General features: G+C 35.1%; 2 protein-coding genes and 1 long non-coding RNA gene across 6 annotated transcripts; 2 read left to right on the forward strand and 1 right to left on the reverse strand.

Annotated features, from left to right (window-relative positions):
- Positions 1-292: 292 nt before the first annotated feature.
- Positions 293-3,689, reverse strand: LOC141380956 (uncharacterized). The gene is made up of 2 exons (XR_012400389.1): positions 2,219-3,689; positions 293-865 (listed from the first exon to the last, which is right to left on the reverse strand). It is a non-coding gene; the product is annotated as an uncharacterized lncRNA (long non-coding RNA).
- zgc:101783 lies at positions 2,356-8,595 on the forward strand. Of its 3 annotated transcripts, XM_005163005.5 has the most exons (11): positions 2,356-2,511; positions 2,696-2,890; positions 2,976-3,014; positions 5,158-5,262; positions 5,369-5,446; positions 5,665-5,779; positions 5,880-5,938; positions 7,221-7,271; positions 7,903-7,987; positions 8,069-8,195; positions 8,294-8,595. In XM_005163005.5, exons 2-11 carry the CDS (start codon positions 2,872-2,874, stop codon positions 8,378-8,380), a joined length of 765 nt encoding a protein of 254 aa, XP_005163062.1. In that variant the 5' UTR covers positions 2,356-2,511; positions 2,696-2,871; the 3' UTR covers positions 8,381-8,595.
- A 627-nt stretch (positions 8,596-9,222) lies between these two features.
- Positions 9,223-16,493, forward strand: LOC100002706 (E3 ubiquitin-protein ligase Hakai). 2 transcript variants are annotated; one of them, XM_005163040.5, is made up of 6 exons: positions 9,223-9,269; positions 9,827-9,985; positions 12,089-12,189; positions 12,311-12,394; positions 12,479-12,552; positions 15,267-16,493. In XM_005163040.5, the coding sequence occupies exons 1-6, from the start codon at positions 9,257-9,259 to the stop codon at positions 16,216-16,218; spliced, it is 1,383 nt and encodes a 460-aa protein (XP_005163097.1). In that variant the 5' UTR covers positions 9,223-9,256; the 3' UTR covers positions 16,219-16,493. The 2 variants fall into 2 exon arrangements, with proteins under 2 accessions (XP_005163097.1, XP_073799200.1); XM_073943099.1 differs by having other exon boundaries at positions 15,282-16,493.
- The last annotated feature ends 266 nt before the right edge of the window (positions 16,494-16,759 follow it).

Here is a 16,759-nt window from a genome sequence, read left to right on the forward strand (position 1 = left end):
GCATGGATGCAAAAAAAAGAATGATTAATCAAAGGGGGCTAATAATTCTGACTTATATATATACAGTTGAATTCAGAATTTTTAGCCCCCTTGATTTTTTTTTTCTTTTTTAAATATTTCCTAAATTTAGTTTAACAGAGCCAGGAAATTTTCAGTTTTCGCCTAATTACCTTAACATGCCTAGTTAACCTTACTAACCTAGTTAAGCCTTTAAATGTCATTTTAAGCTGTATAAAAATGTCTTGAAATATATTTAGTAAAATATTATTTAATGTATTCATGGCAAAGATCAAATAAATCCGCTATTAGAATTGAGTTATTAAAACAAACAAACAAAAAAAAAATCTTTGCTTCGTTAAACAGAAACTAGACTAAAAAATAAACAGGGGGGCTAATAATTCTGCACAATTCAGTGTGTAAACCAGTGATGGCCAAAGTAAGGCCTACCATCCCTCTAAAAAACTCGAAAGAATGATGTGTATGTTTCGAGATTGTCAATTCAAATTTAATGTAACCCTCTGTTTGTTATATTGTTAAAATCTAAGAGAAATTAAATGTTTTAGATAAATTAGTTAAAATTAATCTAATTTTGTTTAGATGTACTGTGACCCGACAATGCAGAGACTTTGGTGAGCAACTTAGTTAAAACAAGTCAATGGCAGATTCTGCTTTACTTCTGTAGTTTATTCCGCACTGAACTCCACTGTGTTTTAAATATTGTTTGTGTTTTTATTGCATTATGTTATCATTTAAAAAGTTATACTGCATTAGCTAACAATTAAAAGTAATGACCTCTATTTTAAACATTAAGAATTAAATTAAATAATTACCCATGACTAACTTTATATTAACCTTCGTCCCACGGCTCATAATAGGTGCGTTCGACTTCATGCAGCGCTGCGCAGATCGATCGAAATCTGTCTTAAAGCGGTGCATTCTGGTTAGAAATCTTGTCCGGATTGATGCTGCGCCGACGCCACGTGACTGTCACATGTGGCATCAAAGTACCGCGACAGCGCTCCGAGATCAGACGGCAAACTCAGACCATGCAGCTTCTGAAGAGCGACTGCAGGAGCTTTGATGACGACACCGATATTACACGATTGGCCGAGTTCACCACATGACAACAAACACGTGTATTTCGGGTTTATAATTGGACAAATTCCGATTCAAAAGTTTCAAAACAAACAATTCACTTTTCACACCCTCTCTATCCTGTACACATCTTGCTTATTAAAAAACTACATATATTTTACTGCAGTATCATCTTTTGTTAAATAATCTGGTTATAAAGGTTAGCTTGTTTGCACAGGTTTATTTTTTTACTTTTTTATACAGACTATTTACTGCATTCATCTCCACGAACGATTTAAATGATATATTTTAGTGTATATTTTAGTGAATAACCTAAATATGAACTCAAATAAGTCTTACAGACTTGAAATAAGAAAATCATCATCATTGATCCTGCCACCCTAAAGCTCTCTTAACAAATTAAAGTAAAGAACTATTTTATTAAATAATTATAAAATGGTTTTATTATTATAATATAAATATATATTTTATTTCCTGTCTAGCAGTTTAAAGGCTACCTGCTCTTTCTGGGAAACTTCTACATAGCTCACTTATTTTACCTTTTGTTCTTTTCAACACAATCTTTTTGGATTAAAATGCTTTTTTGAAAATTCATTCATTATCCAAAATAATCTCATTTATTAAGACCTAATCAAAACACCTTGTTTTGCTTTTTACATGGGAAATTTTTATATCTATAAATGTACATATATGTAAACCCTTTTTAGCAGATTCAAACAAGAAGTATTAGCCTAAAGATTGATGTTTAACTCCTATAATTTATGCTTATTGCTTTGTATTTAATAGACCTGTTCGTTTTTATGTTTATATTAACCTCTCATTTCCTCTTATTTCTCTCATGCATTTGTTATATATTTTATTCATAATTCTCTCTTATTGTTTAAAAAGGAACTACAGTTTGAATAGCCTGTATTCTGTTTTATTTGTAAATGTTTTGTTGTTATAAATAAAAATAACAAAAAAATATGATGACGCCATGTGATCGGTCATCATGACTGCAGCAACTTTGAGTCCCGAAGTGTCCAGCTGTCCGTCTTGACGGCTCCGTTTTCAACTCCGCCCCGCCTGCGCTCGGCTAATCTCGTTGATCACCGGCTGCAGCTGAGCTTCATGTCGAACGCACCTATTGATATGTGGTTTTTGGCCCATTCATACGAAAAAGTGTGGCCACTGGGCCCACGTGTTGTAAACACACGTGTTCCTTCCTGTAGTCGGCAGCGCCATCTAGTGGTTTTGCTGCCTAATTGCTGAACGACAAACGCAGTAAAGCGCCCTGCAGCCAGAAACTCAAATATACAAGACTACAAGCAAACGGAAATAACCTTTTGTTAACTTTCATTGTACCGCTAATTCGTTTTATGCACAGCTAAAGTTTAGAAAAAGCAACATGGACATCCGAAGGGATCTTCAAAATGAGTAAGAATCAGGATACTGATAACTTTTTATACCATTCCTGAAGTCTAATCTCGCCTGTTTCATTCAAAGGAAGTTGTCAAACTAGAATCCTAAAAAACGAGTTGATCGAGTTTGGGAAAAAAATGGGTCGAATACTTCTGTAGTATCTTTGCACTGTCATAAGTCTGTCTTCTTGTGCTTTTAGAGAGTCTAAAGCCTACAAGTTTATTCAGCAGTTCAGCTGGCAAGGACAACACAGCCGAACTATTTAAAGAAGTGGTCTAATGGTAAAATACCCGTGTGATGTGGTGAAAAACTGGCATTTCTACATCTTCGCTTACTGTAAAGTGGATGAACATCATCTGTGAGAAGAGTTGAATCATGATTTACGTTCGAAGAGGTTGGTTTCGTTTGTCTTTGTTTTTTTTCTCTCTCTCTCTCTCTCTCCCTTTATTTCATGTTTACGTTGACATTTTTACTTCTAGTTGGTCCCCTTGTGCTACACACGAGACAGAGAAACAGAAGTAAGTTGTTTTTGAAGACATACTAGATGTCTTGTTCAGAACAGCAGTGCATTGTGTACATTCCTGGTTATATTGCTTTCATTCACAATAGCTACAGCACAAAGCAAATTGCAAAGTGAATGTAGATGCAATTTATTTTTTTGCATAGATGGCTATTTCTGAAAGCAATGTTTGAATTATGTCTTTATTAAGTATTTTAAATAGACAGTCATTCTAAATAAACTTTAAAACAATTTGTAAATGAACATCATTTAAATGTAGTGAATTAGCTTTGTGTTGCTGCTGATAAAGCATGTCATGTTTGCTTAAAGTGGTCAAACTGGTTTTGTGACGAGCCAACTGCTGTTTTGTTTTTGTTCCAAGGTGGTCTAGGTCTTGTAATCTCTGTTTAAACAAGCCAACTCTTAATGATCACAATTGACTTGCATAGTCATCATCAGCATAGGACAAAAAAAAATGGATAGCATTAAAGATATCCCATTTGCAGCAGGCTATGCTGAATGAATTACTTAGAAAAGTAGATTGTTACAGATTACTTTGTAAAAATGTTTATTCTAGTTGATGTTTTTTGACTTTAGGTAGCTTTTTGTTTAATGTTTTATCTTTCTCACTAATTAATATACCATATTGATATAGCAGAAACCAGAAAGAAAGAAAATCAACATCAAAATGCATTAAATATTACATTACATTATAATATAATTTCCCAAACTTCTGTGAATAACTAATAATGAGAAATAATAATAATTTATAATATCTTAATACATGTCAGTGTAAACATTACAGAACTGTGAACATGCAACTGTTATTACATTATATATAAAATAGTATTATTATTATTGTTATTATTATTAATAATTCATTCATTTTCTTTAGGGCTTAGTCCCTTTATTAAACTGAGGCCGCCACAGCAGAATGAATCGCCAACTTATCCAACCCATCAATGGGAAACATCCATACACAATCATTTGTACACATACACTATGGACAATTTAGCCTACGCAATTCACCTGTACCACATGTTTTTGGGCTTGTGGGGTAAACCGGATCATCCAGAGTATTATTATTATTATTATTATTATTGTTTACTTTCTTATATGAATCATTTTATTCATAGGTGGTTGGCTCACAGAAATAACTAACGTTTCCTGAAATATGTGAACAATTATGTTCATGTTCAAAATCTGGCAGGTTTTAAATATTTTTGGCCACACTTCCAGAATCAACTGAATGATATTGCCATAACGTAGTGTTTCCCATCTAAATTCCATTATCATTTCTTTCATATATGGTGGAATTCCTTTCCCCCCCCCAAACCCTGAATCACAGATTGCAAATAGATTTACATGCCAAATTTACATGTAATTTACATGTACGTCATTTTATTTGTGGATATTCAAATAAATCTAAGCAACATTACAGACATTAGAATTGTTAGATCTGAATAAGGCTGAATAAATAAATTATTAATAATTCACCATCAGTATGTAAACAATATGTAATCATGTAATCCATAAAATGGAAACTGTAATCTGATAATGAACTTTTTAAAATGTAATATACTCTAATAGGGTATATGCACAGCTAGTGTTTCTTCCTATACAGATAAACTTCCGGTGAACTGTTAATGGGACTTTTTAGGTTTATAAGGTTCCTTTTTCAGCATCGATGTTATAATGTAATTAAAATGCAATCAGTTAAATAGACTTCAGCCTTTATTTAGTTGTTCAAGCATGAAACGAGTTGATTCAGGCGAACGCAGAAACACCATTGAAAATACTGGAGTGAATTACATGATCATATTTTAAAGAATTTAGTGTTTCGTGTACATTCTGAGTCCCATGTTATGTCGTATATCCATCAGGCAGTGGATATCATTGATTTTTTTTTTAAGAAAACAGACCTTAAATTTTGTAACTGCATACAGTTTAGTTCAGCGGAAGCACTTGACCCAGGTTACTGAAAATTTAAAAAATTTCTGCGTATACCCAATTAGATGCCCTTAAGTTCTAATTAAATGTAATAATTTGATTCCTCAATTACATGTGATACTGTGTAAATAATAAATCTATTCAGACAAAGAAGACTGTTATAGTATTTTTTTTTTTATTCTATGTAATCGTAATTTAATTTACTTCTACAGAAAAGTTGAAATTCATTTTGATGGTGGCTGCTTTCATGATATCCATGGGCCTTGTCCTCAAACTCCTGCAAATTAATCCAGAAGTTACATTATCAAATTTAATAGGTGAGTTGCCAATTTAAAGAAGATTTTATTTGTTTGATTATTTGTTTATTTGATTTCCTACTGATGCATGCAATGTATGGTATATATATATTTGTGTAAAACACAGAAAGGTCAGTGGATGAAATGCATTTAGTCCCGTCGAAACCTGATGTTGGTAAAAAGATGATGGAAATCAAACCTAATGGTAAGAAATTTCCCCCAAAAATATTATATTCTATTATGTAATAGCTGATTAACAGTAACCAAAAACGCTACTTCTGCTTATAATGAACAAATATTGTTTGTTGGTGTGGACGATAATATAGATATCTTAATAGTTTTTGTGCTTGATGTAATTGGGTGTTAAGGGTACACATTTAAATGCCCATTTCTGCTTGATTTTTACTCTGTTTGTTTTTGCAGTGCCTAAAGCCAAATGTGGCCTGGCCAAACCATGTCCTGCAGGTGGTTTGGCCTTTAAGATGTACAGCGGTGCAACTAATATAGTTGGACCCCAAATATGCTTTGATGGAAAAATGTAAGGATGTTGACTTCTCATGCATGATTAAATAAAATAGCATAAAAGTGTTATTTAAATCACAAGTGGAGTTTAAGCCAGTTCTGCAATTTTGTTTAAGGTTAATACAGAAAGAGACACGAGGTAACTGGCTTGGAATTAATATTGCTGTTATCAATGGTAAGTGAATGCTAAGAAAATAAGTAACTTGTGAAAATATTGGGAATTAATTTTGAACTTTTATAATAGGGCTGCATGATAGTAGAAAAAAAGATGCAATTATGTTGAGTATTGCCATAACAATGTTTCTAATAAGTAATATTTCTATATTTAATCATTCATTTAATGATATAACTTTTTTCAGATTTAGTTCATTTTAACACAGACAAAAAAAAGCTGTCTCAAGGTGCAAAAAACATTGTAAAATGATATGAATTAATGTAAAATTGTGATGGGTATAACAAATGAAAACCACAGCAGATATTCTGACTCTGATTGGCTGTTGTCCTTTTCCTCCAGTCTCAACTCCCACCATTACTGTTTGATTAGGGCCACTTCAGCCAATAGCAGAACAGCAGCTACTGCGGAGCTAGTAAGGCCCTATCTGATTGGTCAAATTTTGCTAACCAACTAATGCATAAAATAAATATCATTTATCACACATCTGCAATACGTATACTGCATATACTACTATTGTGATCATTTTTTAAATATATTGTGCAGCCCTAATATATAATATTTAAATCAGTGGTAACATTACTTTCTTATTGTACTTAAGTGCATTTTTAAGTAGATCATTTGTACTTTTACATCTACTTATTACATTCAAAAAGAACAAAACTACATTTGTAAATTTGATAAAAACATGCCATAGTTTTAAACTGTAGACATCGTCGTGATTCATTTCAAATAAGATGTTTTATTGGTTGTGAACATTGTTAGAACTTTATTTCTAATTTATAATAGTAATAAATAAATGTATTTTATTTCTAATTTATTTCTTTATTTCTTGCTGAGTGTATTTTTGCCTCTGTCGCCAACCCATGTGTTCAAATGATTCAAAGAGAACTAGTCAGTGACTCACTAATTAAAATGATTTGCTCAGAGTTAGTCTTCATTCAAAAATTCACTTGTTCAAATGATCTGTTCAGAGTTATTCTCCAGTAAATGACTCACTGGTTCACATGATCTGTTCATAGTTAGTCTCCAGTCAACAACTCACAGGTTCAAATGATCTGTTCATAGTTAGTCTCCAGCCAGAGAGAGTGTCTCTTCATCAACTCACTGGGTCTAATATCAGTTAATATTTATTCTGAAATATATTTTATTAGGGTACCTGTACTTTTTCTGAAATGTTAGTCTTGTGTACTTCCTTCACCATTGATTTTAATATTACTGTTGATGTTGCTGTTTATTTTATGTTTGATAAATGCTCTTTTTTAACTTTGTTTTAAAAATTCAGAAGAAACGGGTGAGCACGTCAAAACTGGCAGCTTCAATATGTGGACTGGAAGTATGTTTCATCTTCATGTTACTGATCTAATTTCTTACCTTGTAAATACAGATTTGCATTTACAGGTCACACATACAGTTGAGATCAGAATTATTAGCCACCCCCCTCTGTTTATTTTATCCCCAATTTCTGTTTAACGGAGAGAAGATTTTTTTCAGCGCATTTCTAAACATAATAGTTTTAATAACTCACTTCTAATAAGTGATTTATTTGATCTTTGCCATGATGACAGTAAATAATATATTACTAGATAATTTTCAAGACACTTCTATACAGCTTAAAGTGACACTTAAAGGCTTAACTAGATTAATTAGGTTAACTAGGCAGGTTAGGGTAATTAGGCAAGTCATTGTATAGCGATAGTTTGTTCTTTAGACAATCGATAAAATATAGCTTAAAAGGGGTTAATAATTTTGACCTTAAAAAATGGTGTTTAAACTGCTTTTATTCTAGCTGAAATAAAGCAAATACCACTTTCCAGACTAAAAAATATTATCAGACATACTGTAAAAATTTTCTTGCTCTGTTGAACATCATTTGGGAAATATTTAAAAAAGAAAAACAAATTCAAAGGGGGGCTAATAATTCTGACTTCAACTATGTAATAACTCAATCTTCTGTTGTTTTTCAGAGGTTGAAGAGTTAATAGAGTTTCTGAAGTCAATAGAGGATGGTTCTTTTGTGCTGATTACCACTTTTGATGATCCATACACAAAGTACAGTAGTTTTAGTTTGCATGTACATCCTATACTGATGTTGTCTTATCGTGATAATAAATGTGGTTTCTTTTATTATAGGCTAAATGAGGAAGCAAGGACGCTTCTTGCAGAGCTTGGCAGTGCATTTATATCTAAAATCGGTTTCAGAGATAACTGGATCTTTGTGGGAGGAAAAAACACCTTAGCCCGAGTCTATTTTGAGCAGGTAATGCCATTGCCAAAAGTAACAATTCATGCAATAAAATACTTTTTTATTTTGTGCTTTTGTGCAACTTTTTCTCTCATTTATGTTTTTTTTTTCAGCACATGAAGAATGACCGGGACACCAATAAGTATGATGGATGGCCAGAAATGATAGAGATGGAAGGTTGCATACCAAGATTACGCTGATTTTCCTACTGCACCAAAGAACAGTTGCTTGTCACTTTTAAATCTGCCACTGGAAGCTATTTTGCCATCTTTGGGTATCATTTCCCCCAACCCCAATGATGTAATTAAAAACATGCGTGTGCATTGGTTTGGATACCAATATATGGGAATATGTACTGAGAAACTTGTACTTGAGTGTGAGACGCTTTTGATATAAAAATAAAAAATTCATCATATTTAACGTTTTTTTTTTCCTAAAAATTTAATTATACAGGCATTTTAGTTCTGTGTGTGTGTTTTTGTTAAAAGGTGGTAGTAGCCTACAACAGGGGTTAAAAACCTTTTTGATCCAAAGTATTAAGTGGCCATTATCAGTATTTTCGAATGCAAAGTGGCAAAAATAAAAATATGTGATGTCTTTTGTGACTTTTGTTGGACAGACTGTCTTCTAAAGATTTGTTTTAGTTGATGCACAACAATTATAGATAATGATGATGTATATTATATAATTAAGTTAATTATGCTTTTTTTAATCCCTGGGTGTTTTATTTTAAAAATCATCGCCAGTTTAATGAGTACAGTTGAAACTAATGCTGTTATCTCTATGTGGTTTATGATGCTGTTGTAGTATAGTTTGTATGCCTCATAAAACATTTCAGATGTTTAGCATTTAGTATTTGAACGGGTTAAAATCAAAATGAATTAATTACATTTTGCTAGTTATGATTATGACTTAAATCATGGTAAAGAAATATTATTTTTTATGACCAAACAACTTGCAACGTGCCAAATCGAAAGCATACATCGCACGCTTGCGTAAACTGTGCGCAGCGTTGATCTGCAAACGACACGAAGCCACTCCCATCACTTCAACGCAGTAATGCACCGCGTCAAGTCATGGACCAAAATGGTGAGCTACAAGCTAATATAATGAAGCATTTTACGCCAAATTTACATTTTAAATACACAAAACGTTTCATAGTGAAAGACAACCACCTGCCAGTAAAGCAGCGAGCCCTTGGTGCCATTTATATGTCGCTATGTGTTGGCAGTGAACGCATTTATTGTCAGTATCCCGCTAACTAGAGGCTGACAGGACGTCCAAGTGCCATAAACCCAGAAACATTCAAATTAGTCTTAGATATGTATTAAAACACCTGTATACTCATGAATTAACATGTAGAGTTTCTGTAAGCGTTGTGGTAGAACTAACGCTTGTCTTCATATAGAAGTCACTGGCCTTGGGTTTTTTAGTTTGTTTTGCTTGTTATTGCACTCATGTGTTCGTTAATTGAATTATAATAATGCCTATAGTAGTACTGTTTATCTATTTATCCATTTCAGGAAGTGCTTCTTTTTATTCAGAGGTAATACGGTGATAAACTGTGTTTATGATGTAGCATTAATGCTGTGTGTGCTTGTATAGTGTAGTTTACTTATTTTGGATGTCTTCTGTGTCCTCCTCAGATAATGACCTTCAGGGAACTGATGGTTCTGGATCACTTGGAGGTCTTGATGTTCGCAGACAGATCCCAATCAAGTTACTGTCTAAACAGACAATGAGAGGCAAACCACCTGCCCAACCTCAGCGTCCAGCCACCAGACTGCCCTCAAAGAGAGAGGAAGGTTGGTCTCAGTTTGTGACTAAAGTATAGTACAATTAAATTGGACATAATGCTACACACACATCTGGAATGAATTTCCTAAAAGCATCCAAAGTAGATCACTGAACTATTGACATCAATGCACTCTATGATCACTTGGCTAACGATGCTTTTGGGAAATGCTGCCTGATCTTTAGGACTGACTCAGTCTGCAATTGCTAAATTTATATAGGTTACTTTTCATACATTTAAAGATTTTCTATATTTTCTGGACACATGATTAAAAACAATAGTTGTGACTTTTTTTAATATTAAAAATAATAGTTTTTTTTTTTTTTGCAATTCTTAGTTTAAGAGAACATTTAAATGATTTAACTTCTGCATAATAAATCTGCCTATAGATAACAACATTATCAACAACACCCTGTCCAATGGATCACAAAAAAATGACTTCTAAATAATACTTATAATAATACTTATCTTTTCTGATTTTTTTTTTAATGTGCACCTTTAAACCATTTTTATTGCCTTTTCAGTCCCACAAAATGCTGTTGACTTGCAAATGAATAGCTAAAATTAATTACAGCTTAATTAATGATTAAGTTAAAGTAACAAAATGTATTAAAGTTAAACTTACCATATAACATGGAATTCAGAATCATTTCCATTTGCGAGTTTATATCTCACCATTCTGACATCTTTCTCATAATTGCATCCCTATTTGTCACTGAGTACGTTTACACCAATAATCCGAATGTAATTATTAGAACAATACTCTGATTAAGGGTGCTTTCACACATGTGGATCGATTCTCTTGTTTCGAAACAGGGATTAAAATTGTTACAATGTTGCTCTTTGTTCTTGGTGCAGTTCGCTTTCACACAGAAAAGTTTTTATATCGACCAAAAGAGCTAAAACAAGTCATGTGCGAGTATACTCCACTCACATTGGTCAGTTTTACGGTTTATTTTGCAGAGTCCCGCTCAGCTGTCAAGCATCCTTATTTTAATTCTTTATGATGAGCAATAAGACATTATAAGCGAAACCTGTGCTTTCATTTTGACTTGTGACACCCACAGACATCATCACCAGATATAAATTTAGAGGTAAAACTCTCTCATACATAATAAGTAATTAAGTAATAAGTAAGTAATAGATAGCTAATAGTAAGTAACAATAGCTGCATCCCAAATGGCACACTATACACTATGCACTCATGCACTATGTACTTATGCACTTACACACTCAACAGGATAGTATATGTATGTAGTGGCGTCCCAAATGGCACACTAATGTTTTTTTTACTAAGTGGAAATTCAAACCGTTTCCCTGATGACGTTTGACGGTTGCCAAATCAGCGAAATAAACGACCGAATTATCAAATAATACCTGCCGTGAGTATTGCAGCATTTACCATCGGGAGGCGCTATAATCACTCTCGTAGGAGAATTTTGCTTTCACCATCCAAAATAACGTTATTCAACATGTGCATCCGATAGCTCCGCCCCTTCCGCTGCGTAAGCAAACCTGCGGTCGTTGAGTGCATGAAGTGTCCATCATTCCACACTTCATTTTAGCGGCTGAATGAGTGCATCATCCGGGTAATTAAAGTGCACTAATAATTTTTTGAATTTTCAGTGTGAACACACTACTTACACTATTTATACTACAAAATGGCGTAGAATAGTGCATAAGTATGCGATTTGGGATGCAGCTAATAAGTTGACATAATACAGGAAATAAAGGCAAGCAATCAGTCAAACAGACATGTGTGCTCAAAGCTCCTGCTGACTGCCTGGACTCAGGAATACTGTCAGTGCATGCTAGAGTGCAAGTATGGTCACCTGATGTGCGTTTTCAGTGGTGTAGTGTGGACGGAGAGCTTTTCAGAAAGGCTCAAGGAAACGCCAGTGTGGACATGGATCATTTTCGTTCTAAAATGCCGTTTTAAGAGAAAACGTATTGGTGGAAACAGGGCCTAAGAAATCAGGATTTTGATGTCACAATGTATTATGAAACATTTATATTTGTCTTTGAAATTGTTAAATATTTGATTAGGTTTTCACTGATTTTGCTATGTCTTATTTTCTTGTCTTTTAAAAATGAAATTATTTGTGATCTTTAGAGCCTTTCAGATATAAACAGGAGGAAAGATTTGAGTGTAAATCAGGTGATGCATATGGAAGCCATCGCAGATTCCCTCATCCAATCTTCTGGGATTATAAGGTTACATGTTTGTCTTCAGTTAGTTACAAATCAATAATGTTTTTAACAATAAAGAGCATTTAATAATAATTGAATAGGTGTTTAAATATGTAACATAAGTATGACCTGCTTGTTTCCACAGCTCAACTTGGTTGGAGTAAAAGATGACACTCCAGTCCATTTCTGCGACAAGTGTGGCCTGCCCATAAAGATTTATGGGCGAATGGTAAAAACAACATTCGTGACCCTACAATACTCTTTATATTCCTTGAGATCCTTCGTTGAAAACAAGGCTTTTTGTTTCCACTAGATCCCCTGTAAACATGTTTTCTGCTATGACTGTGCAGTGTATTACGAGAAGAAGTGTGACAAAATGTGCCCTGGGTGAGTTTTCAGTTTGTTTAACTGAATTCTGTTTGTGTTTACAGCATGAAAAAAAGCAGCATGTTCTGTTTCCCTGGTAACGTCTGTTTGTGTTAGAATAAGAGGATATCAGCTGAGTTTGTGGTTCAGAGGCACATACTGTACTTTTCTGAAATATCCAGCATTTATGTTAGCTATTTAATACAAATAATGAACTGATTAGTGTTAGAAACAGCCTTTTTCACACCGCATGTGCAAACAGAGTGGGAGCAGAACATACTTTTTTCAGCATCCATGCTAACAGATTAGAGCAGGGGTCACCAATCCTGGTCCTGGAGGGCTGTGACCCTCTGCAGTGTTTAGCTCCAACTTGCCTGCCTGGGTGTTTCAAGTATACCTAGTAAGACTTTGATTAGCTGGTTCAGGTGTGTTTGATTAGGGTTGGAGCTAAAATCTGCAGGACACCAGCCCTCCAGGAACAAGTTTGATGACCCCTGGATTTGAGTTTTCATACCGCACGCAAAAGCAGAGCTGTGGTCATTTCGGCGCTGGGTCTATTTTGGCTGTGCTACTTACACTCAGTTAAAGTGACAGTGCATTGATAATAACCAAAAACACATAAGACACTAAAAAGTAGCAGTTTTACCCAATAAATGCATCGATAATATCCACAGATTTTTATTTAGGCAATCAAATTAACTTTAAAAATCCAACAAATATTTGTTTGGGTCCAAACAAACAAATTTTTTTGTATCGGTTTTGCATATGTTGACATAACTTTGACTATGTATAAATATCATTAATACAATGTTGTACAAATATTATTACTACTTTACATCATGCTGACAATCAAAAACAAAATTACATATCATCAAAGGCGATGGTCTTCTGAGTTAAAGTCCCTTTTAAGGCAAGTCGCTTCACTCGGGGAGCCATCTTTGAAACATCTCTCGGGCAATATGCTCGGGCATTCTGTCTGATTGGGGAAACATCAAATTCTCCAAAGTTGCTTGCCAAGCTAACGATTGAATTCCATATTAGGAATCACCCAAAAATTTAAACAATAACTGTCCATTTAGTTTCATTTCTAAACCTCCAAAATCACACAATCTGCACAAGCTCATGTCTGGTCCAAGCCTCTCCCCGGAGTATCATTAGTCTATAGCGATTGATGCTAGGCTACTGTAGTAGAAGGGGAAATTTATTCGCAACATAGCAATCGATGATTGGCTCCTGTACTAGTAGGCGGGGCTTTATTCACCATATTGACCGTTAAACTTTTCCACATTCAAAAAGATACGAGTGACATGTCTTGTGTATTCTACAGTTTTTGTCTGAGTGCACCTGAAAAGACATGGATGACACTTCTCATAAAGCTTGAAGCATACCGTTATTTATGATCTGCATAACTAGTAAAATAAAGAATTGCAGATTAGGAAAACAGCATGGGAGGAAGTTGCTGCGGGTCTTCATGCAGATGAAAGGTAAAAATAAAAAGTCGATAGATAGATAGATAGATAGATAGATAGATAGATAGATAGATAGATAGATAGATAGATAGATAGATAGATAGATAGATAGATAGATAGATAGATAGATTATTGATTTATTTATTGATTGATTAATTGATCTGTGCAACAGCCGCCAGTCAGCTGCACAGTGCAGACGCTGTTGGTGTAATAAACAAATGCCTGTGTGCTGCTTCTGCTCTACTTGTGCATGTGATGTGAAAGAGGCGTAATACTTCGCTTAAACGAAAAGAAATATACTTTTTGTAGTATTAATTGTTAGCATAGAACATTTAGAGGAGTTTAGTTTTGGTGCATTTCTTGTCTCTTAAATAAATGCAACATAATGTTGATCTAAAACTTATGAGAGGTAGTCACAGGTGTGTGGTTCATCCAGCTTAATATATTATGTTTAGATTATTTTACTTCATATTAAGCAGCTGTTTTTTGTGATGACAGACATCTAATATATTTAGTTCTAATGTTTTTTGGGTTTGCTAGTATCAGTATCCACATAAAAATCCACATAGAAGTTGTTGTTTTTTTTATTATTCATTTGAATATTTTGTAAGGTATAGAATATATAATTTTAAAACATTTCAGATCAAATTTACGGAGATGTCATATTATTTAAAGTATGTTTGATTACACAGATCAGAATTCTATCTAGTTAACTATGCTGTCATAACAGGTTTTCGGACAATTTAATCCAAAGTTATTTCATATTTTGCTGCATCCCATAAGCCATGTTTGACCTGCACATTTATGAAGCCACTTGACCAACAGAAAACTAATGCGTCAAAGAAGCTTTTTCCTTACCACATTACTAACTTGGCAATGAGCAAACTCTGCATGCAGAAATTCTATGCAAAACTCAATAGCGCTGATTGGATTATTGAAGGTTGGCATTTAAATTTTGCCTAGCAATGCTAAATTTGACTGAACATTGACTGTGACCTGTGTATGCTACCAGTATTATAAAATCAAAAATGAACATGGTTAACATTGATCTTTAGTATACTTCATTCAACGTGTTTTTAATGTGTTTAATCTAAGAATTTGCTGATATCCAAAATAAGACCTAGTTACTGAACTTTTGGATGTCCTTGTGAAATGCAAGTGCTTTCCTTGATTAAGACATATATAATCACAGATTATTCATAGAATAAAAGTGTATATTATTGTATGTATCTGCGTCCACTTCCTCTACTAAACTCTTAAGATCAGTTTGTCCCTGTACAGCTGCACAGACCCAGTCCAGCGCATCGAGCAGTGCCAGCGTGGCTCTCTCTTCATGTGCAACATTGTGCAAGGCTGCAAACGCACCTACCTCTCACAGCGAGACCTGCAGGCCCACATCAACCATCGCCACATGAAGGCCAGCAAGACCGAAAGTTCTCGCCCAGATCCATCACTATGGGGCTCCGACCCATCAGACCGCTTCCGGTTACCACCACCTCCACATTTGACTAAATCACACCCTCTCATTCCTCCTCCACTGCAAGGCCACGATGCCTTCAACCATCCACCTCCAGCTTCACCCTCCGATTTGGGTCCTTCCCCACGATCCCTTCCCCCAGAAACCTTCCGGATTGCCACATTGTCTACACGCAAACATAGCAACCTCATCACAGTGCCCATTCATGATGACTCAGGAAGCTCAGGCCTCTTGCACCCACATACACCCCCTGGCCCACCTCCACACCATCACTCTGGTGATTACCCCAGCCAACCGGTGGTTTCTCACCCACATCACATTATGCCTCCACTACAACAACCACATTACGGGCCTCCGCCACCTCCACCACCCCCTCTAAGCATCCCGATGCAACACCCGCCACAGGGCTCTGCCACACCTCACATGATTTACAACCAACCACCTCCAATGTCAACACCCCCTCCACCCGGACACATCATCAGCCCAATGCCACCATTTATGAACCACCCTCCACCTGGTCCCATTCCCCCAGTCAGTCCACACCACTACAACCCAAACTCAATGCCACAGGACCAAGGCACACTAAGCCCACCTTTTTCCCAACCAGGCGGCATGAGCCCAGGAATTTGGCCCAATCCACGTGGGCCCCATCAGCCCTGTATGCAAGGGCCACCACCACAGGGACAAAGGCCAGGGCCTCACCACCCAGAACAGTCACGATATAGACCATATTACCAGTAGAATGTGCCACAGTCACAGTTTGAGTGCACAAAGTATCGTTTCTGGTTGGATATGGTCAACCTGGCCATGTGTGTTTGATGATAACGTGATATAATCACCGTTGCTGGTGCTTTTTGTACTAGTGTCCCTCATTCAGGGCAGTTCCATTGAATTAAAAAGAACTATTACTTGAATGGAAAAAAATAGACTTTGTTTGGAATAATTTATCATGGTTTTGTTTGAAACATTTACATAATGTTGTACCCAACGACTGCAATAAATTAAACTTGAACATATGAGCTTTATATAAATTTTGATTTAAATGTTGTTATTTTTGAGCACAGAGATAAACTAGTTAAAGGGTTAGCTCATCTGAAAATGACATTTCTGTTAATTAGTGGTGTAACCGATCAGAAATCTCACGGTTCCAAACACATTATGGTTTTTTAATCACGGATCAGACCATTTTGCGCATCACACAAAAAGGTGTGGAGACAAATGTAATATGCTTTTCATTTATTACAAAATCAGTACTGCAAGACACTTCTGGATTTAACAAACA

The sequence above is a fragment of the Danio rerio genome, chromosome 25 (assembly GCF_049306965.1).
Source record: "Danio rerio strain Tuebingen ecotype United States chromosome 25, GRCz12tu, whole genome shotgun sequence".
NCBI lineage: Eukaryota > Metazoa > Chordata > Actinopteri > Cypriniformes > Danionidae > Danio > Danio rerio.